This window comes from Tribolium madens, unplaced genomic scaffold (assembly GCF_015345945.1).
Source record: "Tribolium madens isolate multiple individuals breed KSU strain unplaced genomic scaffold, Tmad_KSU_1.1 Scaffold_91;HRSCAF=231;Tcas5.2_LG7, whole genome shotgun sequence".
In the NCBI taxonomy this organism is placed as follows: Eukaryota; Metazoa; Arthropoda; class Insecta; order Coleoptera; family Tenebrionidae; genus Tribolium; species Tribolium madens.
Window position 1 is genome coordinate 13647587 of NW_025401063.1, and position 25729 is coordinate 13673315.

General features: G+C 34.9%; 4 protein-coding genes across 8 annotated transcripts in view; 1 reads left to right on the forward strand and 3 right to left on the reverse strand.

The window, feature by feature from the left end:
* Positions 1–26: 26 nt before the first annotated feature.
* On the reverse strand, positions 27–1455 carry LOC123011420. Of its 2 annotated transcripts, XM_044408841.1 has the most exons (3): positions 1280–1455; positions 367–647; positions 27–315 (listed from the first exon to the last, which is right to left on the reverse strand). In XM_044408841.1, exons 2-3 carry the CDS (start codon positions 604–606, stop codon positions 82–84), a joined length of 474 nt encoding a protein of 157 aa, XP_044264776.1. In that variant the 5' UTR covers positions 607–647; positions 1280–1455; the 3' UTR covers positions 27–81. The 2 variants fall into 2 exon arrangements, with proteins under 2 accessions (XP_044264776.1, XP_044264775.1); XM_044408840.1 differs by lacking the exon at positions 1280–1455 and having other exon boundaries at positions 367–971.
* Positions 1456–2286: 831 nt separating this feature from the next.
* On the reverse strand, positions 2287–5715 carry LOC123012194 (uncharacterized protein MAL13P1.304). Its single transcript, XM_044410051.1, has 6 exons — positions 5213–5715; positions 3645–5160; positions 3103–3417; positions 2791–3054; positions 2547–2741; positions 2287–2491 (listed from the first exon to the last, which is right to left on the reverse strand). Exons 1-6 carry the CDS (start codon positions 5380–5382, stop codon positions 2414–2416), a joined length of 2538 nt encoding a protein of 845 aa, XP_044265986.1. The 5' UTR covers positions 5383–5715; the 3' UTR covers positions 2287–2413.
* On the forward strand, positions 4427–10994 carry LOC123012195 (atlastin-like). 4 transcript variants are annotated; one of them, XM_044410054.1, is made up of 8 exons: positions 4427–4567; positions 8879–9073; positions 9126–9275; positions 9320–9475; positions 9706–9982; positions 10032–10216; positions 10265–10486; positions 10534–10994. In XM_044410054.1, the coding sequence occupies exons 2-8, from the start codon at positions 8879–8881 to the stop codon at positions 10777–10779; spliced, it is 1431 nt and encodes a 476-aa protein (XP_044265989.1). In that variant the 5' UTR covers positions 4427–4567; the 3' UTR covers positions 10780–10994. The 4 variants fall into 4 exon arrangements, with proteins under 4 accessions (XP_044265989.1, XP_044265988.1, XP_044265990.1 ...); XM_044410053.1 differs by lacking the exon at positions 4427–4567 and adding an exon at positions 5564–5741; XM_044410055.1 differs by lacking the exon at positions 4427–4567 and adding an exon at positions 7939–8065.
* The window catches only part of LOC123012193 (protein jagged-1b), an 85935-nt gene continuing 71191 nt past the window's right edge, over positions 10986–25729 (reverse strand). The window contains exons 8-16 of the mRNA XM_044410049.1: positions 21804–21917; positions 21540–21746; positions 19226–19353; positions 18643–18796; positions 15755–15904; positions 15592–15705; positions 14861–15430; positions 14286–14812; positions 10986–12720 (exon numbers count right to left, since the gene is read on the reverse strand). Coding sequence (XP_044265984.1) covers positions 11932–12720; positions 14286–14812; positions 14861–15430; positions 15592–15705; positions 15755–15904; positions 18643–18796; positions 19226–19353; positions 21540–21746; positions 21804–21917 — 2753 coding nt within the window. The 3' untranslated portion in view covers positions 10986–11931. The remainder of the gene's footprint in view (positions 12721–14285; positions 14813–14860; positions 15431–15591; positions 15706–15754; positions 15905–18642; positions 18797–19225; positions 19354–21539; positions 21747–21803; positions 21918–25729) is intronic.

The window sequence follows — 25729 nt, forward strand, 5'->3', positions numbered from 1 at the left end:
ACAGGAGTTAAATACAAACAAAAGCAGCCATTACAAATCAACGTTTATTATTAAAATTTAAATTGAATGAAAAGAACATAATTAAGGATGCACAATATATTCAACATAGTAATCAGATGATCTTTTTACACTTGTTTCGCTACTTAGTGGATCGGTCACTAAGGCTTTAACAACAACAATGATGTTACTTGAATCATAATAATTCAATTTTTTATGAAGGGTTAGACTTTGTCCAAGCCCACAACGTCTTTGGTCCAAATTATACTCAGCGACTTTTTGGGCGTATAAACTGCTCACTTGGACAAATCTGCGAACCTACAAATTTAAATTGTGAATAAAAATTACAAAAGACAAAACAATTTTTACTCTATACAAAGTAGTGGATTCCGTTTTCAATAATTGTTGTTCGCGAATTAGGAATTGCCCAAACGCATAAATATCCTGCACCCGTTGGATCCTATTGTTTCCAATACTCACGGTCTGTAGGGCTTCATTTACGTCGTTTAATACATTTTTGTATTCTTCTGAACACTGATTAAGGTCGATGCTGTTTGCTAAAGTTTGGTCCCAATTATGTGGTACGTATTGCCGAATTACGTTTAACATTTTTCAAACCACGACTTATCAGTCACACCCAAATCTGAAAACTTGTACTTCCCCCGTTGCGTTGAAACAGGGAATTATATTTTGGAACTAAAAGTGTGGCACCTGACAAGTACTACGCCTTATATTAATTATTTGTCCTGTTCAGGCTGAATTAGTTTGTACATTCACAGTAATAGTTTATTATAATATACCGTGCGATCAAAAAATAAATAAATTAGAGTTATTTAAAGTCTTTCAGATGGCAATCTTGCTTTTTGACATCAAATGTTAGCGGAAACTGAAAAGTTTGCGTTTTATTCCTTTTGAGTGAAATAATATTGTTCACTTAGCTGAAAATTTTTATTGCTGTACAAGACGAAAACGGTGAATGGTTATTTTCACTTTCAGTTTGTGGATAAAATTTCCAGGCCAGATTCCCAGCCAACTATAGAATTTAATCGACGCTTACTCTAATTTATTTATTTTTTGATCGCGCAGTACATGTTATGTCATTTTTTTGAAGGCATAAATTATTGAAAATGGTTTTTCATTGTGACTGTTTTCTAACGTTAAAATGTAGGTATGACCTATGTCATACTTTTTCCTATTGTGAACAGTTCTGTAAATAGATATCAGATTATTATATCTATTTATATTACGGTAATGTAATGTACGTAATAATGTAATCAAATACCTGTGAAAATGTGTGAAAAATAGACGAAATTTAAGCTATATGTGGAAAGGCATGGTCACCGTTATGATGAAATACACTGGCGGACACGGAATTTTGAACGATTTGTTATTCGACTGACATAAAAATGTATAACGGGCGTTAGGCAACTAACCCCGCTTTCGGTTTTTGTAATTTTTATCCTGATAGCTAGAGAAAAAATGACAACAAATAAAAATAATTTATTGACCTTATACCGGGTGTCCCAGGCAGGCTTGGGCATAGGAAATCATGGAAAATTAGTTTTTATTTTTTTTCGGCTGCAGGAGTAACAGAAATCAAAATCTGACTGATGGAGTTTGTAGTGCTTGAAGAGGGCTATCTTATCGATATTTTTGTCGATTCTCCAATTAACTCCATATGGGCGAAAACGACCGTCGAAAAATTGAAATTTGAATTTGCCGGGTTAGCGTTACTAAGAAACGAACTGTCAAGTCATTGTTGCCAAAGGAGAATTTGTCACAATTTGACTTGATAGTTCGTTTCTTAGTAACGCTAACCCGGCAAATTCAAATTTCAATTTTTCAAGAGCCGTTTTCGCCGAAATGGAGTTAATTGGAGAATCGACAAAAATATCGATAAGATTGTCCTTTTCGAGCACTACAAGCTCCATTAATCAGATTTTAATTTTTGTTACTCCTGCAGCCGGAAAAAAAAAACTAATTTCCCATGTTAATCTCCTATATCCAAGCCTGCCTGGGACACCCGGTATAAATTTATTTTCATACTCGTAACTACGAGTTTGTTAACTAACAAAACTACTAATTCTGCTGATCTTAATATAATTGATTTATTGTGTTAAACCAATTATACTCGTATATTGTCTTCCTTCTGGAAGCTGTAGAGAATGTTTAATTTTTTTGTGAAAAGCGAATATTTGAATTTTTAAATGCTCTAAAAATCAAATAAAATTGTTCTTGTAATATGAGGTCACACAGGAGATAATAGTATTCTTTGTAAAAGTTATGAACCACTTTTCTAGAAAAATTTATTTAAAAAAATAATCATAGAAAATGTTTGAGAATCTAAATAAATCTTAATTAAATCGACTAGAAAATTAATGCCCGCTTTCTCGAAATTCATAAAATTGGAATAAAATCAGGCCTCCCAATTTTCTAGAATGTAATCAGGAATTAACAACGACCTAAAATTGTGCGACATCGTCCCCACTATAACCTGAAAAAAAAAAACAAAAAAACTATAAAAAAAACAGTCTAAAACAGGAACTTACCAAATTTTTAAAAACTTCCATTGACAATATCACACCTCCTGCCCCTTCAATCATCCCTACATAATTATCGCTGACTACATTGTAAACATAAATATTCCCATTGTAGCAACTGGCAAAAAGCAAGTTTTTGACAATTTTCATACAACATATCCCCTTAGAATTCGTGGCTTGATGCCTATGCACCAAGTTTCCATTCTGCATAGAAAACATAAGTACATTTTAACCAACCCAAACCAGCACTCACATGAAAACCAAAAACTAAAATATCATGAGACATTGTTCCACAATAAACCAAACTATTTTCCAATAGTAAACTATACACAGTTGGTGTCACACATCCTGCCCATTCCCCTAAAGTCCTCAAATACAACCCCGACATCGCGTCCTTAACACACACCTGGGCGTTTCTCGAACCCACCAAAAGGACACGGCGAGCACCCTCTTGCGTTGCTTTTAACACAAGGACAGCTTCTTCTGAAATTGTGTCTTCAAATTCTATCAGTTTTCGCTGAAAAAAGAAGTTAATTTTTGATCAGTACTACTAAATCTGCCGTACCTTTAAAGAATAACGCTTCAGCCTGCCGTTGGTCGTACCAATGAAAATGTACTCCCATGCGTGTTCCATGCATTGTATACAGTCTGTAATGTTGGTAATGTTGACAAGTAATCTGGTGTTGCAATGATATTCGCGAAGATAACTTTCAAATGAACCTACAAATAAGTGAGATTGCTTTGAGGGGGTTTCCAAGTAACATAAACACGTAATCGGTGTGTGAGACACTTGAAGTGTGGCTTCGGTAGTCCCGGTGTGTATATTTATATAAAAAATTTTGCCGCTCTCCGATGCAGCCAGAAGCACCTCTTCAATTAACTGAAACGGTTTAGTTTTTATTATTTATATTGTTGCAAAACAATAGCTCAATAAACCAATACTATTGATTTTTTGTTGGAATATTACGAGAATAAAAACCATATTTTATCAAATATGTATATCAAAAGAAAATTTGTTGATTTCAAAACTTTGAACAATTACTTTGGTCGTGGTGGTTTGATAAAAATATTAATCAATTAAATATTAATTAAGAAATTGATTTTTACCTTCAGGACCAAAATTTTTTCTGAAAAAATTTCAAATTTCAGAGGTTCCTTATAAATAAAGTCGATTGTTTCATTCATGATTTGAGCTGCACTTTTATCTTGTAAATTCAATTTTCTTTTACACTTCGTGGTACCCTCTCTGGTTATTTTTTTAAATTTTCGTTTATTTACTATATTCTTCAACTGATTAACAGAAGACTTTTTGTGATTGCTTTTGCCTTGTAATTTAGTAAAAATTGTTTGTCTTAGTTTTGTTAGTCGCTCTATTTCTTTATCAATTTTAAACATTACTTTTACGGCATCTTTTAAGTTTTCAATGTTTTCTCTAACTTCAAATTCTTTACTGATACTTAAATTATTATCAGTTTGAGATGCGGAGGAATGGAATTCTACAAAATCAGTCTGTGATTCTGATGAAACTAATCGTTTTGTAAATACTGTTTGAGATTTAGTTTCACTAAACTCAGAATCATTTGTTTGTGAAATATATCCATATTGTATCTCATTTACAACTTCAAAAAAGTTAGCTTTGTCTACTACTGAATTTTCAATAATTTCGTCAGCATTATATTCTTTTTTAATTTTAATGACCTCATTCTCATTTTGTGCATGTTGTAAACTAAAGACAAACTCACTTCCAACACAATTAATTTCTTCTGAATTTTCAATAATTTCGTCAGAATTATATTCTTGTTTAATTTTAATGACCTCATTCTCATTTTGTGCTTGTTGTAAACTAAAGACGGACTCATTTTCAACACAATTAATTTCTTCCTTGATATTTTGTTCCCTTTCAGTTTGTTGAGTGCCATTTTCACAAACGTCAGTTCTGACGTTTATAGTGTCACAACTATTTTCCAAAAATGAAGAGTCATCAAAATTCAAGTCTAATGTGCTACTAAGTTCTTGAATCACCTCTAAAGGTAAGTCTTCGATTTTTATGCCAATATCAGGGATAATCGCATTTATAACCTCACTACTTTCCACTGCTTGACTGGTGCACATATCTCTTAGCACTTTTGATAACTCTAATCTCTTTTGCTTTTGGATCTGTTGAATGGCAATGTCATACCCTGATGAAGTGGAACAAATTAGGTTCATTTTCTTCCCATGATTCAAATTACTAATGTGGGTTATGATTTTATTGTGAATTTCTTCAACATTGTAATGTGTGACCTTCTTGGATTTAGCGACGCTTTTTTCCGACTCGTTTTTACTGAAATTTTTGTCGTTTTCAGTGGCTTTACATTCAGTAGTATCCTGTGGAGGTAGCTCCTTATTTTGCTCCACATTTACAATTTCCTCTGCTTCGGGTGGCATCATTAGCTGTTTTTTAATCATATCACTGGTTTCTTGTATTTTTTTCTGGGTGTATTCCTCAGTACCTGAGAAAGGTGATGGAGATCGTGAATTTTCTTCTCGAGGAGTTTGTCTTGGATTTGGCCTCGGAACAAAGGCCCCCCTTCTATGTGCATTATTCCAATGTGGTGGTGGATACCTATTAAAGCCCCTATAACTGCAAATAAAGTTGTAACAACACGTCAAGTAACTCAAAAAAAAAAACTTACAAATGGAACCGATCATAGGGCTTCTGACAGCGAATTCTTTTCTTTTGTTCTTTTGTAAGGCAGTGCCTTCGGTTTAAACCATATACATTATTAGCATTGTTGTTTTGATAATGATTTTTGGGATTGTTGTTTTGGTAATTATTTCTGGCCTGAGACATCGTTTTGGCCATAAAACGTACAAACACTATTGTAATACCTCTGAAATTTTATATTTTCGAAATAATATTTTTGTGGTTTTGTTTATAACCTAACCTAGATATTTGACATTTGACAGAAACAAAGCGAAACTAAAATCTAGGGTTTTTTAGTTTTGCACACTGGAGATCACCAAACGATCTGGTAGTGGCAATATTTGATGGGGTTCCCTTTTATTCCTTGCTGTGTCGCTGTGTCTTTGTATGGTCTTTGTGTAGCAGCCACAGGTAGCAGCTGTTACGTGGCAGTGACGTGTGGTTATACATAAAATTTCGTCTTTGTTCTGATTCTGATTATTCATTGTAATTTCTTCAGACAGTAACATTGCTGCAAGGTAAGTTGAATTATGTGGCTTGACGACTTACGATCTCTTTACAAGAGTACTTGACCCTAAATTTGTCAATGGCGTCTGATTATAACACGACATATTTTTTTATTAATCTTTATTTATAACCAAGGTACTAGATGCTGTCATAGGCAGAGGTATAATCCATTTCATTGAAATTGGCATAACAGTAGGCCATTATTGTGTAAACCGCGCTTTAAATGTGAAAAAGGCTTTACATATTAAGGAACTAAATTTGTCACTATAAAAAGTGATGTTAAGATAGTTAAAATTTTATTTTTAAAGAACCCTTTTTCAGAAGTTTTCAGAGAGTTTTTTCGATAAAAAGTTTAACATCCTGTTTCATCCCTTTGTAGGTGTAGTTTTAACACTAAAAACATACACTATTTGCTTTGTAGAAAATACAGACTTCGTTGATAATAAGTGGCTTCCAGAAATTTTAAAAGACGTTTTATTCACACCGGAGATAAAACACAATTTGTTTTCCGTGTAAGTTGCATCCGAAAGGGGTTTGGATTTTGTCATTAAAAATGTAGGACAAAATTTTGAATTTTTAAACAATGGTAAAGTTGTTGCGATMGGAGGRGAAAAAAKAAATCTGTACAAAATGAAGCTTCGCGTACTGCAGCCTGAAAAATGGTGTTTTGCCCTGGATAAAGTAATTTGGCTTAATTCAAATTGGTATAGTTGATTCCATKAACCTAAAATTCCTAAAACAGGAATAACAAAAAGAAGTTCATTATGTTTTCAAACATACCTTAGCGAGTACTTTAAATCTGAAGAGAACTAGTTTTAATTAAAATTTGAAAAAGTAGTGGGAATAACGAACAAACAACGAAAACACTGAAAAAACGAATACAAATGTCAGTCATGTCAGTTCAATAAACCATGTAGGTAAGTAATCAAAGAAAAACAAAAACCCCATCAGCTGTTATAACAGGAACATGTGCAGGGCTACAAACTTAAATACGAAATTCCATAGCCACCTATTATGCCAATTTAAATGAAATCTACTTTACTGCCATCATATGTTTTTGACTCTGACAGCGGCTTTTTGACCTTGAAAAATTACGTCAACATTAAATGTGCCAATTTAGGCGGAAACTCTCCGGAAACATTTTATAAATAAAAAACGTGGGTTGAACAATTCATATTACATACTTTTATACATCGAAACAACCAAGAAATAGTTCAGAAACGTCTCACAGGTTGGTCAAATAAAGGCAAAAGTGGCAAAGTGTAGTAATGGTAATGTAGGTAGATAAAGATGAGCATGGCCCAGTTCACAAAGCCTGTACGTGTGGTTTGTAAATAACTTTCAAGAATTTTTGGGCAATGGTTTTCTGAATTAAGATACGGTGTTGCGCTAGGATGTAAATACACATAATTCTGTTTTTTTTTATAAATACTGCAAAAATGTTTCTGAAGAAAATGAATTACGAATGAAAAAGGTAAACTATGTAATACTAATAGATACAGAGCAAATTCGTATACTCTCCTATATTTTTGAATCTATCTGTCTTCTTTAATCTTTTTAGCYAAATACCTTAAAGAGTTTTGAGTTTCTATGCATTGAAATGTTTGAACTATTTTGCCATCTAAATTGAGGCAAATTAAAGAGTTTTATCTTTGACTTGCAGTGCGCAATACAAGTTTTAGTGAGTTTTTTAAATTTTGTGATATAAATTTGTCAAATTGACATGATTTTTTTCAAGGTCAAAAAGCCGCAGTCAGTGTCAAAAACATATGATGGCAGTACCTCTGTTTATGACAGCATCTAGTGCCTTATTTATAACATAAGAAGGAGCAAACAAAAAAGTTATTTAGCTATATCGGCCAACTATTCTGATTTTTAATTTTTTTATGTTTGTTATTAATACGGGCTATTAGACCTGACGTCACAGACGCGACTGTACTGCAGCTAAACATACAGTGTTGCCAGTTGTGATACTAGAGTACCAAATTGATACTAGATTTTTTTTACTAGATATTTATATTTACTTGTAAACAAATAATAATTTATATTCTCAGCCAAATACACATTATGTGAATGTTAATATATTTTATTGTGTTTTGTTTTGGTACGACCTATCCACTCCTGTCGTTTGCAACATTCTGGCAATGCTGTACACATATTTTTGACGTACACAGAAAGTGAGGTTAGAACAGATTAAATTACAGAAATGTTGACTACAATTGTTTAAAACCATTACGAAACGACACACATTTTTCATAGCAACTATTTCCTTAGAAACAATCTCCCTACACGTCCAGGATTCAAGAAATAAACTTTTATTTGTTTAGCTTCAAAGGTACAGTCACGTACCTTGCTGACGTCACACTAATAGAGCGTATTCACAAATCAAAGAATTTTGTTTTAACAGTTGTTTTATTACGAATAAAAAAATTAGATTTAGATTATTAGTACTAAATAAATTTTAGCCGTTTCTGTAAATAAAAAGCAATTATCCTGAAAAAAAAAGAAAATTAATAGTTGGCCGATCATTTTGAAATTTGGTTTGGGGGCCGTAAATGTTGATTCTAAACAACTTTTCCTAACAACTTTTTGTCGTATTTGCCACACAAAAGGCACTTTACTCTACAAAAAATTGTTTTTTTGAAAATTACCAAGGCATACTTACTTAATTTTTCAAAACTAGAAATTATGTTGTAGAAATTAATCTTTAACCAAGCAGGGCTGAACCCTAAAAAATTAAAATTTAAATTGAATTTTTTTTTATCTTTTGCAAGAGTCGTGTAGTAAAGTTTTTTTTTGTATTTGGACATGAAGGTAAGGTTTTTAAAATTTAAAATCAATTTATCGAAGAGAACACAGTACGAGCAGCTTATTTCCAGACGACTAGTGAATACATTACCTACTACTTTAATAAACTTATAAATATTTCGATTCCATTAGAATTAAAAAGAATTTATTTGGTAATACAGCAAGTTTACAGAACAGGTCAATGTGGCCATATCGCACATGTCATATCTATGTCATGTTTGTCATATTTTTGTAATATAGGTTGTAGGAATATCAAAAATGTATTATGAGCATGCAGTATATGTACTAAATCAGAAATGCTAACGAATCTATATTAGTAAAAGCCCTCACTTTGTTCTAGATGGAACCTAATTCTCTCCAAATTGTCAATGCAAACTCGGACCGTACAATCACAGTAGATGAAGAAGCGCTGCGATGTATCTTAACGAAAAATGAGATCAAAGACAGATATTTGTCCATAATTTCCATCGCTGGGGTGTTTAGGCAAGGCAAATCATTTCTCCTTAATTTCTTACTGCGTTATTTACGAATTAAAGTAATACCAGTGATGCGATTATAGTGTCATCAATAATCTAAATTATTTTTAGTATCTTGAAATGAGGGATGTGACCGACTGGTTGAAAGCAGAAGATGGACCTTTGAAAGGTTTCAGCTGGTCTTCGGGTTCCAAACGGCATACCACTGGAATTCACATGTGGTCTGAGGTTTTCCTCACTGAAAAACCAACGGGCGAAAAGGTTGAGTACAGGATTTTATTCCCATGTGTTAATTCTTCTTTCAGATTGCCATCATTTTAATTGATACACAAGGTGCATTTGACCATCAAACTACGTTTGAAGACTGCGCCAGAATTTTTGCTTTCAGTACGTTGATCAGTTCGGTTCAAATTTTCAACGTGATGCGGAGTATTAAACAATATGACCTCACGCATTTGCAAGTACGTTGATTCCCTTTCTTGCGAAAAATTAATATCGATTGAACTGTTTGAAAAAGTTACAGTTCTTCAAATATTCTGTAAACGTAAACTTGACAATTCCATTATTTGTTTATTTTTAAAATGTAGTTTGAAGTGGACTGTAACGTTGCAACAAAAGAGTTTTTTTTTTTGCAAAAATGAATCACCTTGTATTTTGCCAAAATGGTCAAATTTTAAATGTATTTTTCAAGTGTTTTGGGGGCTACGGTAGTATGATGACAAACTGCATGTCGGTGCCTTTTCAAAACCTGTGTTTCCTGGTGAGAGATTGGGCTTGCCCCTATGAAAAGCCTTACGGAGCTGAAGGTGGAAACGCGTATCTGCAAGAAGTATTTGACTCATCTGAGAAAGAAGTCAAGGACCAAATTGAAAATCTTAAAGGTCTTTTCAGTGAAATGAGTTGCTTTTTGTTGCCTTATCCTGGTCGTATTGTTGACGCTTCTGATACGTTTGACGGAAATCTGAACGGTAATGTTTTAAACTTGAATTCATTTTGTCACAATTCATGTAATTGCAGACATTGATGAGGTGTTTAAGATTCAAGTCAAGGAATTTGTAACAAATTTGTTATCACCGGAAAATGTGCTTCTAAAAACTATTAGCGGACACCGAGTTAAAGCAGAAGAGTTGCTATGCTACATTCACGAATATAGCAACATTCTGAAGGGCGATTCGTTGCCGAAAATTGATACCATTTTTAAGGTTTTTTAAATGTTTAAGCTTTTCGTTCGTTTTCGAGTCAGTTTTCAGGCTACTGTTGAAGCACAACACAAATTAGCATCTTCTCAGGCGTTCAAATCTTACAAGAAGAATATGGACTTTGAATGCAGACGCAGCCCCAGAGGTTGGACAATCGAGGATTTGTATCAAAGACACGCATCGAATAAGAAAAAAGCCGTCGACTTTTACAGCAAAGTGAAAAAAATCGACGATACAGCTGTTTACGACAAATATTTGATTGAGCTGAAACATGTAAGAAATTAACTTTTTTGAATAAAAAAAACTAAATGGTATTATAGAGTATGGACGCGGAATTCCAGCATTATAGAAAAATAAACGACGAAAAGGTACGCCAGTATGAAGAAAGTAAAAGAAAATTGGAAGAACGTATAAATTCAACTAGGCGTGAAATGGCTGGTGGAAGTGGTATGAGTACTCTTGGAACAGGCGAAAAAGTCGGACTAGCTGCTGGCGTTATTGGTGGCGCATTGGCTTTGGCGTTTGGTGCTTCGAAATTGTTTAATCACAAAGGAAGCAACGAATAAGATGTTTTGAGACGTATTCATGTAATTCTGGTGTTGGAATATTGCATAAGTGGGCCTTTTTATTATATTAGATTTAAATTTGCTCCATGTACTAATTTTTATATTTTTAGAATTGCAATATTATTCAATAATCAATACTTTTTTTACTATAAAAGCCATTATGTGAGTACGAAAAACTGAAATGGCCATGAAATAAACATGAGGTGTAAACTTTATTAAATCTTTTATTACTTTTCCTTATAAACTCACAAGCTCTAATTTACTTTTTAATTACAAAGCTTCTGCACTTTGAATTTTGCGTTATAAAATGCAAAATCGTTTATACAAAATATACAATCATTATATTCTGTTATTAGTCTATTTAATTCTTTAAAAAAAATATAGTACAAAAAACATAAGGGGTGCAGGAAATTTGCGGATTTATTTCTAAAAGTATCAGAATTGTTCTGTAGTGAACAGGCACAACAAGGCACTATCGTAAACATATCTATATGAATAAGTACTGTATTTATACTTTACAGTTTGTGAAAATCTACGATTTACTTGAGTATTCTTATTCAGGAGTAGATTTTCACTAACCTTACAATTGTTTTAATCAATACTGATTTCATTTTTCTTATGTACATATTTACAACAATATGCATAGTTAATTATTTTGACATGATAAAATGTTTTAAGGCATCTTTGAGACTTCATATAAAATCCATGGAATGACAATTTGAAAATGTTAATAAATTAGTACACTAGAAAATTTCACAGATCTTTGAAGTCTATAAATGAAGTTCTAGACTAAAACAATATGCTAAAAAATGTGAAAGTCAGGAACAATACAATAAATACAATAATAAAAAACAAATAATATTTACATATTCTGGAATACAGAAATTAAATTTAAATAAAAATAATTTGAAAAAATCTAACAAGTTATATTATAAAAAGAAAACAAATCAAAATATTAAATAATATCACACAATCAACACTCGTTTATGTGTCACCAGTTGTTTATAATCACGAGATCATACTCCAATTATCACTTAAAGAGTCTAGAGTCTAGTCATTCGTGGGCCCATTGAAATTTTGGACTAATTCTCAATTTGCGCTACAAACCTACGACTAAAATTGCACGAAAAACACGAGTTCACACTGGCCCAATTACACGAGCACCGTAAGCACATCGGCACTGCCGCTCGTGTTCTGCGAAGTCCTCTGTTTATTTACATTAATAATACTTTTGCTAAAGTCTTTATGACCCGAGGAGTCATCGAAAGCCGCCGTGTTCTTCCGCACATCGGGATTTTGTGCTTTGTATAGCATGATTTGGCTGCTGCGGTGTGCCGGACTCAGCCCATCGCCCAGCTTCATCCCATCGCCCATTTTCAAAGTGTTGGTCTCATTGCTGGTACCGGGAACCACCAGCATGGTCTTTCTGGACCCCGGGCAGTCGACCTCGGAGATCATCTCCAACATTTCGCTGGAGCTGTCGTGGGGCAGCATCGAGCTCAGAGGCCTCACCACGCTCACTTTGGGGAGGTCCAGGCCGCAGGCCCCTGCCGTGTTGATACTCGCCATGCTTCCTCCGTCGTCCTTCAAGGGGTTGGCGTATCTTCTCAGGTTCTCTTCGTTTTGGAGGTTGTTGGATTTTTCGTCTTCGTGATTGCGGTGGCAAATGTCCGACGAGGGGGAGAGATTCATCCCGCTGAGACCTAGGTTACGTCGGCGTTGACGCAGGTAAAGAAGCGCCACGGTGATGGCGCCCATCACACCTATGATTATGAAGCATACGAGGGCTATAAGGTACTTGTTGTTTTGTTGCTCTTCAGACACCAGAGCTGTCTCGACTTTCACTTCTACGATGGAAGTGAGGGCTAAGAGGGTCGTCTGTTTGCGGGATATCGCCTCTCCGATCACGCGGATGCCGTCTAAGACGCCTTCCTCGCCCGACTGAAACAATGAACAATGGTTCAAGTAACGAACTTTGGAATTTCTTCATAAAGACAAGAGTTTCAATCTACAAAACTATGACCCCTTTCACTGGCTTTCTTTCGTGTTTCTTTTTGTTTTCGAATTCTGTATTGTTTATAATTTCTTAAATAAAATCTTTCAGTTTACAGTTACGCCCAAAGACTTGTTATAAAGCAAATACTTTTTCCAAAAATAGTTTTGATATTTGAGTTATCTACAGGTGTCGCAGAATTTAAAAACAAATATTATTTGAGTGAAATAATGTTCACTTTAGAGCAGAAAATTTTCATTGCTGTAGAAGAGGAAAACGGTGGATGGTCATTTTCACTTTCAGTTTGTGTGGAAAATTCCCAGCCAATGTGTTGCCAACTGAAGAATTTAATCAACGCCTACTCTAATTTATTTTTTATTTGATCGCACGGGACTAATCTAGTGCATTGCTTGAAATTATTCTCAACTGTAGAGCGTGTCCCAAAAATAAGTTACTAGACAAACTTGTTTTTTTAAATGAAACATTATACTCGTATGTTTCTTGGTATTTTTGAATGTATGTAGGTTTTAATTTCAATGTTTTTAAGCTAACTTTTATTGCTTAGTTTTTGAAATAAGTGGTTTTTTTTTTTGAAGAAAAAGTACTCTTTTTAAAAATCTATTACACAATAAGTTAAGATAAAATATTTTTACCAATGTAAAGAGGAAAGTACGAACTTTAAGACTATAACATTTTTTCAATGAATTGTAGTCGAAAAATTAAAAAAATGTAGAAGTCTGTTAGAAGTTAATTAATTAAAAAAAATTAAATGGAACACCCCATTTTTTATTTTTGCATCTAATACATTGATAAATAGTCTATCTTAAAAAAATAACTTTTAATGTCTAGAACTGATAAATTAAAAAATATATAGCTTTAAATGTTAATTATAGTAACAATGGCTATCATTAAAATGAGCATCGTTGACATCAAGGCAACCATAGTAATTCAACCACGAATCACTTATTTGGGATTCGTCCGGAGCCGGCATAAATATTGAAATTTGAATTGTTTTATGGTAAAAATAAAGAATAATGGATTCAGTGTATCAGTGTAAGTAACATAAATGTGATTAAGTGATATTTTTTCCATCTCTTGTGATAATGTGCACTTTTTGACTATTGAAATAATACTTTTTTTAATGTTTTAGTTAAATATCTTTTGTGTTATTAATTGTAGGCACTTGAAAGTAAATATTTTTGGAAAAATAATTTAATAATCTCTTTGATGCAGAAACAAAAAATAGGCTGTTCCATTTAAAATTTTTAAGTTATTTAATTTTTAACAAACTTCTTCATTTATATCTGTGCAAGTGCAACACACTAAAACTAAACAATTATTATAGTTTTAAAGTTAGTACTTTTTTCTATGTAGTTGTAAAAAAAAATTCTAGCTGTCTTAGTTTTTGTGTAATAATTTTTTAAAGGGTATGTTTTCGTCAAAAAAAAAGCAACTCATTTCAAAAACTAAGCGAAGTCGACCAATAGAAGTTATCCCTTCTGAAGGAACTTACCAAAGTCACTTCGACGGTGTCGTTGTAGTCAATTTTAAGGTCACACAATAGGACCAACTCATTTTGCAAATCATTAGCTGCCTGTTGATTGGCCAAGAGTCGTCTTAAGTCGCCACAAAGACTCTCCACGGTTACACCTGATGGTAATTTGGGCCTATCCAACAATAAAGTTAGTCTGGCGCAAGTATTGCTGAGGACGGCTTGGTTGGGCCAACAAGTACTAGGACTGGGTACCGAAGGTGGTTTTACCCTTCGCCCACTTTCCAGATCTCTACACTCTCCATAAGGTTGGCACGGTGGTGACAAACACGACTCGGAAGGTGACGGGACACAAACTTGGTTGTTATTGCAGTTAATCCTTTCGGAGCTTCTGCAATTCCCCAAACCACACCAAATCTTCGTACATTTGACCAATCCGTTGAGACACAAACACGTATTGCATTCGTGTTGCCACGTGATGTTGTTTTCCAAGGTGTGGCCTTCCCATGTGCAACTTCCTGGAGATGGAAGATGGGAATTGTCTGGAACTGATCCTATCGATAATTAATGATTCTAATCTCGTCGTGAATAATTACCGTTACACTGCTTTCCGCTCCTTCCTGGCGAACAAATGCAATCATAATCGTCGATTCTATCCAAACAAGTGCCTCCGTAGCCGCAAGGGTTCGAAGCACAGTCGTTGACGTTGATTTTGCAGTCCGGTCCTGTGAAACCAGGGGCGCATTCGCACAGAAACCAGTTGACACCGTCTATGCACTTCCCGCCGTTCTGACACGGCTGAGGGATGCAGTCGTTGACGTCGTCTTCACAGTGGACGCCCTCGAATCCGTCTTTGCAGATGCACTGGTAGTAGTCCCCGGTGTTGACGCAGGTTCCGCCGTTGAGGCAGGGGTTAGATCGGCAAGCGGTTTGTTTTGCGATGTGACAAGTGGTTCCTTCCCAGTCTGGAGGGCATCTGCACATAAACGTCTTGCCTAAATCTTGACAAGTGCCGCCGTTCTTGCAAGTCGTGTGGTCGCAGTGGCTATCTTTGAGGGAGCAGGTTTTGCCCTTCCAGCCGTTCTTGCAGTTGCACTCGAAGTCGGCGATTCGGTCCACGCAAGTGCCGTTGTTTCGACAAGGATTGGGATTACAGTCGTCGGTATCTGCAAAAAGTAGTAGTTGAGGGAGGGAACAGGTATTTTAATCCAAAGGAATGTATTTGCAGTTCTTCTTGCATTTTAAATAATAGATTATTTAGATACAAGTGATATAAGTTTTACTTTACATTATAATTTCTTTTGCGTTGTTGATTTTTTAAACTTACTTATATTGCATAAAGCGCCTTCCCAGCCTTCTTTGCAAATGCACTGAAACGCATTGATCTTGTCGACGCAGGTCCCACCATTTTCACAAGGGTTCACTTTACAGTCGTTTATATCTAAATGACAAGTGTTAATTTTTGTTTTGAAGAATTCTGTGGGACTTACTCTCGTGACAATACTTTCCTGTGAATCCCGGTTGGCATTGGCACCGGTGTCCGACTCCTGGGAGATTAACACAGTGTCCGTGTTCGCCACAAATGCTAGGGGCGCTATTTCTTCCACTTCCTACTCCTACAGCTATGCAACTTTCCACTTCTGTAAAAGATTCAGAGTGAAATATTTTACCTTTTCTGGGATAATCAAGGCGAGTTACATTGGTTGGTGACAAAAACGCGTTCGTTTGCTAGTAAATGAGGCGTGTAAAGAGTTACCAACAAAAGAAGTGCTTGAAAATATTTTGTCTTTTAATTTTTCCGTGGCCGATGCCTTGTGAGATAAGTTTGAAAAAGTCTCGATTTAAATCGATGAAATATTACGTCACAACAATGGGAATGAAAAGAAGTTGTTCTTTTGTAATGTATGTACTCGAGGCGGCGATGCAAGTCACTGTTCCGCGAGTGTATTTGGTTCGATACAATACCGCTGATGAAAGATATCAATGTGGTTATCGGTAATCTGATCTCCATTTAGAACTTATTACCAGTTGAGAGATGAGCGTTGTGGGTGTTTGTAATTTAGCACGGAGGAAATTTTTTACGCCGGCCCTGACAATTTCGCGTGGGCCCCACGACTCAATATAACCACAGCCGACTACCCAAGAAGAAAGAAATCTCCCGAGTTGTCGAGGGTGGCCCTCAAATGAAAGAGGAATATGAGGTATAGCGCACTAGTTCGCGTCAATTAAACACTTTATGAACGGTAGATAAGTGAGAGAGTCGGCCGACCGGTCCGGCTCCATTTCTGCCTCAGCAGGATGCAGGAGCCCCCCGGAGCGCGTGCCCCCCACTTCACCTAGCTTGAAAATTACCTGTCAACCCGAGCGTCATCCGCCAAGATTCATGCACAATATTAACACTGTTCTTCGCGACTTGGCCCAAGTTTAAAAATAGCATTACTCACCTGCATGATATGTTCCCAGCAATTATTCTATGGGCCGTGTTAGAGACGTTTTGCTCGTTTTACCGTCGCTCTTAACATCCGGAAACGCAAGTAAATAACGTCGCGTCTTTAAAATGGAAATAAACGTGTCTTGTTTTTATATCCCTTATAGTTAACGATTAAAGCTGCAAAACTTCGGTTTTTTAAACCAATACAGTTGTCTGCTATTATTATTAAAAAAATACTCCAAATTTAAAACACAGCAAGTAAACATAAGATAGAAAATAACATTGGAAATAAAATATAAAAAAACATTAGAAAAGTAGGGTGGAAGCGTTTACAGTAAACCAACAATTTTCATTTTTTCAAAAGCAATGACAACTGTTGGAGTTAGTTGTTGGAATAAATGGAGTTAATTTATTTATTAATGTCTCACCTTTTCTTTTTGTCTATTTACAAAAAAATTTGATAATTAAAAATGTTTTTTTTTATTCAGTAATGTACAAAATGAAGTTAAAACAATAGGGATAAGGGTTCTTTCAAACTTTTGAGAATTGCAATTATTGTAGAATGTACAGTATTGCTGAGAACTTCTTAGCTGAGTATATATTTGTTTCATCAAAGAATTCAGAAGAACGTTGCTTGTGTGTAAATATCCTGTTGCTGTGAAGAGCGGACAATGAAGCAGCATTCGTTTGAGATCTGCATGTTGCTGACTAATAGAGTCAATCTGTAGAACAGCGCAAATGATTTGCTACCATTATGTGTTTTCCGCTGATGTAAATGCTGTTATTTGGATTATGAGAACGTTTTCAATTCGTAATCCTTAAAGCACGAGATGAGAAATGCAGACCATTTCGATATTTTTGTTTTTATTGGTTACATATGTTATCGTTTGCGATTTCCTATTTTATTGCACCAGAGTCACGATAAATTTCTTTTATTCCTCATCATTAAATAGAGCCTTTTTTATGCTTCGAATGAGAGCAAAATTCTCATAAGTCTAAGAGCATGCACTAACCGGCTAAGTCTCTTTTCCTTACACTTACTGTCTGGAATGATGATTATACACATTTCAGTTCATCAAACGGCAGGCGCAAAAGTAAATGGTATAACTCGAAACCGACGTAGCGACAGAGTGTTTTAATTAAACTAAATGTTAAAAAATTCTGGGGACCATTTTGCGCAAAATTAAAGGAAAAAAGATTCGTATCCCTTGAGGTTCCATATTATTTTCAACATTTCATCACTTTAAACGCTTTTCTAAAAAAAAGATGATAAGTAAACAGAGAATCCTGATATGGAAAACATGAAACACTCAATTATTGTTAAATTTCAGCCTGAACAACGCTTGATGATGAAAAAGTAGTTTTGTGTTTGAATAAAAGTGTATAAAAACTCTTGCAGGTTATATTACCATCAGATAAGCCACATTAAATGGTTGAAAATTTACGGCATAATTAAAATTTAGGTAACAAAGTTGGGCCACAAATTACGAACCACCTCGAGCTTTCTTATCTGTAGTAGTGCCATAAAGAGGAAAATATGTATATAAATGTCAAAATCAATTACACACCGTATTTACATCAGCACAAATAAAGTTAAAACCAATTATAAAAGTGATTTCCTTAAACAAAGAACTTGTTTTAAAACGACTAGTATTAATCTTATTCCATTAATTTCGAGATTTGCATATGGTAGGCTTGGATGCAGTTACAAGTAGGTTGGTGACTGCAATGCCTCCGTATCGATGACTTTTCGCGTCTCTCACAGAAAGCGAAACCTTTACAACATAAATAAACCTGTTAGCAAGTGGAAATGCCATTAATTACAATTGTCTTAAAATAAATCACTATGCAATGCAAAAAGAATTGGACCGGAATGTTTACGCGCTCTGACTTAATACCGACATAAATTCAACACGAGAAAAGAAAATTCCACACGCAAAATCTTACCGTCGTCGCAGGGAGGGTTGTCGCAAATCGCCTTGCTCTCACTACAGTTCTTCCCCTGCCATCCTTCAGGGCAATGGCAGTAGTAGTCGGTCTGGGTGTTGAAGCAGGACGCTCCGTTTTGGCACGGGTCGGGACTGCAATGGTTGTAGTCGTTCTGAAACAACAAACATTTATTATTATTACAAAGTGAGAAGCACTTTTCCAAAGCGACATCGCTGAAACCCTTTTCGGCTGAATTATTCATGTCTCCACCCACGTTTCAAGCTGATGTTTTCAGGTGGCCGAAACGCCCCCTCAGCTGTCATTATGATGTGGCCACGGCTTCATTGAAAGGCGGCGTTCCCGATTATGTAGTTAAATGTCGCCACGGGCGTCTCGTCTCATTGCTGCTTGCATTAGCGACGACTAAATGATTTGCTCGCCGAGAGAAATGAGTAAATACCCGTCATTATCTCTAATGTCCGCTCGTTATTATCGTTTATTTAGCTGATACGATTATGGATATTAGCGGTTTGTTCGTAAAATTGCCGTTTAATATTGAGATGTTTTCGGTAAATTGACGCGCTTTGCGTTTTTCTCTTACCTCACACTCGTGACCGGTGAATCCCACAGGACAGATGCAGCGATATCCGTTGACTTGGTCGACGCACTCGCCACCGTTCTTGCAAGGGTTCGAGGCGCAATCGTCGATGTCCGTGTGGCAATCGCGACCTGGAAATCAATGCACATCAAAATTAACAATTAATTAACATGAACGGTCGGCCATTTTGCTCAAGAACACAAAATTGTTCAACGTATAAGGACACTTCACGTTATTTTAATTAAAGTTATACGAGTAATGTCTTGAGCTCATTAAACTTTGTAGCTTTTCGCTGTCAATTAGTTAGTGGTACAGCGCGTTTGTTGCAATTTCTTTGTACATAAGAGTACGGTTCAAGTGGGATTATCATTAAATTCATTTTTATACCGGACGAGTAGATATTTTATAGTTGTATTAAATGTAATAAGGCTGTAAAATATTATTTACTGATCGTAAGTTTATAAAAATAAATAATTATAATAAAGGCCTCGTCTATTGGCAAAAACAATTAAACGATTTCCTCATTAAAATTCCAACACGTGGGATTTCATTGCAAAATTATGTGTAATAAAATGTTCATTCATTTTCTTTAAGACTCAAAACTGTCATCCATCATGTTCTTATTTTACTTTTAATAAGAGGTGGCCAGCGAAAAAAATTGTAATACAACATAACATGTGTTTACACTGTAGAATTTTATTTTGCAATTTTCGCTAACCAATCTTGTCAAAAAAAGAGAGCTTGAATAATACAAAATAGAAAAAATATTAAACAAGGTAGTGTGACCATTTAGTGAAAATTATTGGCAGAAATTCAATGCCCAAATTAAAAGGTTGAAGAAAGTGTTGCGTGGCAACCTTTTCTTATGTTTTCACCTGATATAAAGTTGCGTGTTGTTCATTTGCCCACCGAAAAAAATACACCTTGAGAAACATAAGTTTAAACGGTCGCAAATCTCTGTTAGCTCGGCTATAAAATCCTTATGTTTATGAGATTGCCAAAACCTTACAAGGAAAATATTTACAGACACAAGACTATTACGTTAACTATTAAACGTGTTTTTCGGTTTTGTCAAAGAATTATTTCAATGTAACTGTATATTTGTTAATGAATTCGTAATGCAATTTATGATTATTTTTATTAAGTTTGTTGTGTACAAGAATTTGTGTATTTCGGTTTTATTTTATAAATATGTAAGAGGACTGTCTTAATTTATAATCAACAAGAGACATTAGTGTTTTAAATTAAATCGTGCGACGTTTTATGATTATAAAACAAAAATTAATGGTAGAATTATTAAAATCGGTTGGAGAAAATAGAACTTTTGGGTAAACCCGTCGAAGGATACTGGATATTGGGTAGGTATAGATACCGTTAAATGGTTGATCTGAGAAATGTCTACAATCGTGACGAAGCAATTTATGCGAGTATGTATTTATGTGACTGTATAAAAAACAACATTTTCAAATGCCTGTTTAAAATCACTACCAAAGTTTCACGATTATAACTAATAAATTGTCAATTATAGATTTTTGTGATTCTTTCTTGTTGAAATTGTTTTGGTTTGGGCAGCAATAGGAGATGTATTTTCAAAATGAATTAGAAAAATGTTCGCAGAGTTCTCCTATTGAAACTTTATTTTCTACATTTTTTTATAAGAAGTGATAATTTAGTAGTGGTCACCACTCAGGTGCTAGCGTAATGTAAAAGAGTTTTCTTATCATAAAGTGTCAGTTTTTGTGATGCTGCCGCGCAAGTTCCGTGAATAGAATAGAAATGAAGATTTGAAGATTGATCGAAGGTCAGGTCGATCCTTCATTCCCAACCATCAATCTTGCATTCTAACTGATCGGGGCATAAAATTGCCCGTAAACACCGGTGAAAACCTCTACTATCGCCATGTAGTAGTCGGAAGGGAGCGTCAATAATTGTATAATGTCCATTTTACACAAAATCGTGCACCTCTGAATGTAAATGCACTTATCGACAGCATCAACACTAGCAATGCTCTCGTCTCTTTTCAATTTTAAAGTGTTGATGTCGGTCGTGAGCGCAAAAGCAACGGTTATTTGCGTTAACATTCACACGTCAGAATGAATTTTAATGACACATTCTTATTCCACGTTTCGCACGAAGAATTTCTGGACGGTTTTAAGACGCAAACAACGACAATCTCTATTTTATGTCCTCCGCTGACGAATCTACTTATCTCCGATCAACATCTGCAATCATAAAGTTGCACGGGATTCGTTAAGGCGCTCGATTGTATTCAGTGCAGACGATTTATTTTAATGTGGGATTTTTTTTTAATACTGACCTGTGTAGCCTGGTTGACAGGCACAGTGGTAATCGTTGACCAAATCGATACAAGTGGCGCCATGTTGGCATTGTCCCACACAATCGTTGATGTTAGTATCGCAGTTTTTTCCCATCCAACCGACTCGACATTTGCACCGATAATCTCCGACCAGATTTGCACAAGAGATGGCATTTATGCAAGGGGTCGTCAGGCACTCGTCTGCATCTAGACAAGGGCAAAATCGTCAAAATTTGTCACCTTCCCAGCTGATTATCCACTTACCGAATTGGCAAACGTTGCCTTCCCACGCTGGTGGACATTCGCACTTGAACATGTCTTCGAGATCGATGCACGTTCCTCCGTTCTGACACGGAGCAGAAGCACATTCATCAATATCTGTAATAAAATAACGAAACAATAAGAACTGCACTCAGGTCAAATATTCCTATAAAATCGACTGATGTTGTGTAGAAATGAGGCACGAAACAGATATATCATGTTAAGGAGACAGGAACTCTCGTTATTTTTTCTTCTCTTTGCTCGCTATCTAATCTAAGATCATGACCAGGAAAATACCGCTGTCGCAAATAAAGCACGGACGTATCACTCATTTTCAAGAACTGATAAGTTCACTTCCATCAACGGTTACCCAATGCACATTGCTGGAATTACTCTTCTGGCTTGCTGAGCGTTAGACGTTCTTTTATTTGTTTTATTTAATTTTTTTTTTTTTAGAAATAATGGAAAGATGCAAACAAACACCAAAAAGTACGAGTGTAACAGCCCCTAATTGAAAAGAAGTCTTTTCTTGTCATTTGATATAATACATTTTTAATATTTGATATAATCAAATCAATTTTGTAGCCTTCATTAACATAGCCTTTAGCTATTTATGTCAACTATTTAATTCATATCAAAGAGCGGGAGTGTAATTAAAATGTTTCACATTTTATTCTGGAAAATAAAAATTCAGTGTCTTAATTTGTCCAATCATTTTAATGAAAAAATCGACTGTAAGAGGTACGAAATTCTTTTACAAATAAATTCTGGTATAATTATGGAAGAACTTTCACGGCTAGAACAGTTTAAATTATTTTTTCAGGAATTAGAGCGCGTCAGAAGAGCTGGAGTACCCGACGTTTCGCCAACCATCGTCATAGGAGGCGAAATTCTAGTACAGGGTGTTTCAGAGCTCGCGCCCCAGAGAAAAATTCCAAGTAAGATATCAGGAACATAGAAAAATGTTTAAAAAAATTTGTCATTTATTTTTTGACATTTATAAAAAAAATTTATGTCTATTTAGTATTACTGATGATATATAGATATATGTTTTTTCATAATTATTTAGTAAAGATACAAAAAATTTGCCAACAAAAGCCACAAAATAACGTTAAATATTTAACAATTTAAAATACAGCTTCCTTGTTTCCTCTTCCAATAGCCCGCAGTAAAAAAACATAAAAAATTCTTTTGTCAACAGAAAAAAGTCAAAGTGCAAAATTTAAACTCCTATTATCTATTTCGAAATTTTTAGATAAGATTTTTTAAACATTTTTTATATATTCCTTACATGGCATTTTTCTCTGGAACGCAAGTTCTGAAACACCCTGTATAAAGGTGTCCTGCAATAAACACTAGATTTAAAAAAATAGGGGATATATTAAGTTACAGAGGGATTCATAATCAAACTTGTTGACGAGTTTGTATTATTTTTAGTAGAAAAACCTAATGATTAGTACACAAAACCAGGTTAATAAATATTATTCCAGAAAATTCTTTTTTCTTTATAATCATCTGTCCTGTATTTTAGAAAAAAAAATGTTCAAAATGAGATCAGATATTGCCTATAAGATAAGTTTTAAAATTATTAACAGTCGTTACTCCAAATAAACCCGAAATTACTCAAAGTTTTGTTCATTCTTTGTCCGCTCTTCAAGTTCGACCAGTTTTCAAAAGCGACCGTGTTGCGCAAGTAAACCTCATGCATCATCGTACCAAATTGGGCGTAATGATGATATTACCTATACATAATTTTGAAAAATAAATCGTCCACTGCCACCGGCAATCTATTGACCAATTACCGCCCAAAATTGGCCGCAATTTGAGCTTTCTCGCGGGTTTTGCGGTGACACTCGTAAGGTTGCGCCCCCTGTCGATGGTTGCACGAAAGAAATCCACGTATAAATCAGCGGCGTACCCGGCAATTACGTCGCTCCCCCGCCCCGTTATTATTTCTATTACTTGCAGGGAGCGCTCCGATCGCGGGGAGACTTAATTACGCCAGAACGCTGCGCTGTGCCACCTTTGACCCCGCATTCCTCTGGTGCTGCCACCTATTCGGCACGAATCTACTCAATGCCCTCTTCCTATTCGTGATGGCCAATCCGAGATGGTTCATTTCGATCAATCGGTACCGTATGCGCAAAAAATCTTCTAAGCTATTATGAATCATGACGACTTGTTTGGAATCAACGAATGTGAAAATTAAATTGACAAAACCAAAAAAAATGCAAATTTCAAATGTAAAAATATGTATTGGAAAATTTAAAAATGAATAATTAAATCGAAAAAATTCCAAAACTTGATTGTATTCGTGGCTGGAGTTTTGTCAATTTTTGTTAATGATAAATCACGATGTCGAAGCATTCCATTTTGTTCGTCCATCAATACCCATCATTTAGTGGGTATAATTGCAGGGTACGAGGAAACGTAGAAATGAAGTTCTAAAAACGTGGATGAGTAAATTAAATAATTTAATAAATAACAATTTTGAAAAACAGTAGACAACTACCATTTACTGAAGAAGTCGGCCCGGAGGATTCATTATGGTCGCCGGTAGAAACGCTTACCTTCTCGGTAGAAAAAAAACTCAATTAATTTAACTTCTCAGAAAATAACAGGTCTGTTGTTTGATGGCAACGTGAGAGGCGTGGTACGAAAACAACTTGGCTTCGACTCTGACTATTTCTTCACTTTCTCTTCTTTAAACCCAGTTTTATGGTCAAAGTTTCGTTGAGAATCTGCAGTATCGTCAAGTGTTCCGACGATTTAATCGGGTTACATGCTGGTAAACTATAGACGACTGTTCAAGAAGCATAAAAACTCGCCCACAGAAACGTGTCCTGCGAGAATTGGTTCAATGGGAAAAGTACAGAAATTTATATTGTTGTAATGCAGTGCTAGATTACATAAGGACATGGCCCTGGAGACTTAACACTGCTTTGCGTTTAAATGAGTTTTTATTGCTTTGTTACCGTTACTTATTTTTTGTATGTGATATGTAGCTAGTTACTTCAAGTCCCTTTAATCAAAAAATAATTATTTTTTAAATAAGAAATGTAAAAAATAATAAAGAGAAATAAAAGACTAAAAAAAATATGAAACATTAAAAAATACGCTAAATGTTTGTTATTAAAGTCTGTCTATATTTGCTTTTTTATGATTTTGACTTACCAAAAAAGTTTTTTGAGGGATTTAATGAGGATGGTTGTTACCAAACCAACCAGCTGGTCGTTGAAGCAACTTCAAAGAAAACAAACCTTTACAACTAAGGGGTTGTGGTTTCTTAATCACTAAAAGCCCAAACAGTTAATTGTCTCTATTACACCATAAAATTCAAGCAAATATGGACAGACTTTATAACCATTCAAAAAAATTCAAAATCTTGACCTTTGACATCGTTTCCAATCTAATGAAAATAAGATAAATAAGTCACTTCTGTGTTTAAATTGATACTTAACAGTTTAGTAATAAACGCCAAATAGGTTAGAAGAAGTTCTTTTCAAAATTCCTCCCATTAATTAATGTTCATTTAATACGTTTTGCTACAAAACAATTTAACATGCTGTTTCCTTTTGCTACAGTGCTCAATTATGGATGAAGAAACATCATTTTTAGTTTTAACTTCATTCTAAATCCATTGATTTTTCAGATCTATTTAAAAGTGAGGCTGCTATTTTCACAACAATTTTCCACCTGGCAACCGGACTTTGTTTAAAAAGCCGCGACCCTTTAAGTACATTGAAAAATCAATTGATTTATTAGAGTGTAGGAAAAAAACAGTAGGTAACAACAAGGCGATGAATCAAATAAACTTTTAATTTTGCAGTATTGTCATAAAATAATATTTATATCTGATATATCTGGGAATAATTTTGAATTTAATCCAATGACATACGATGTGGTTTAAGCAAGCCAGTTATTACAAA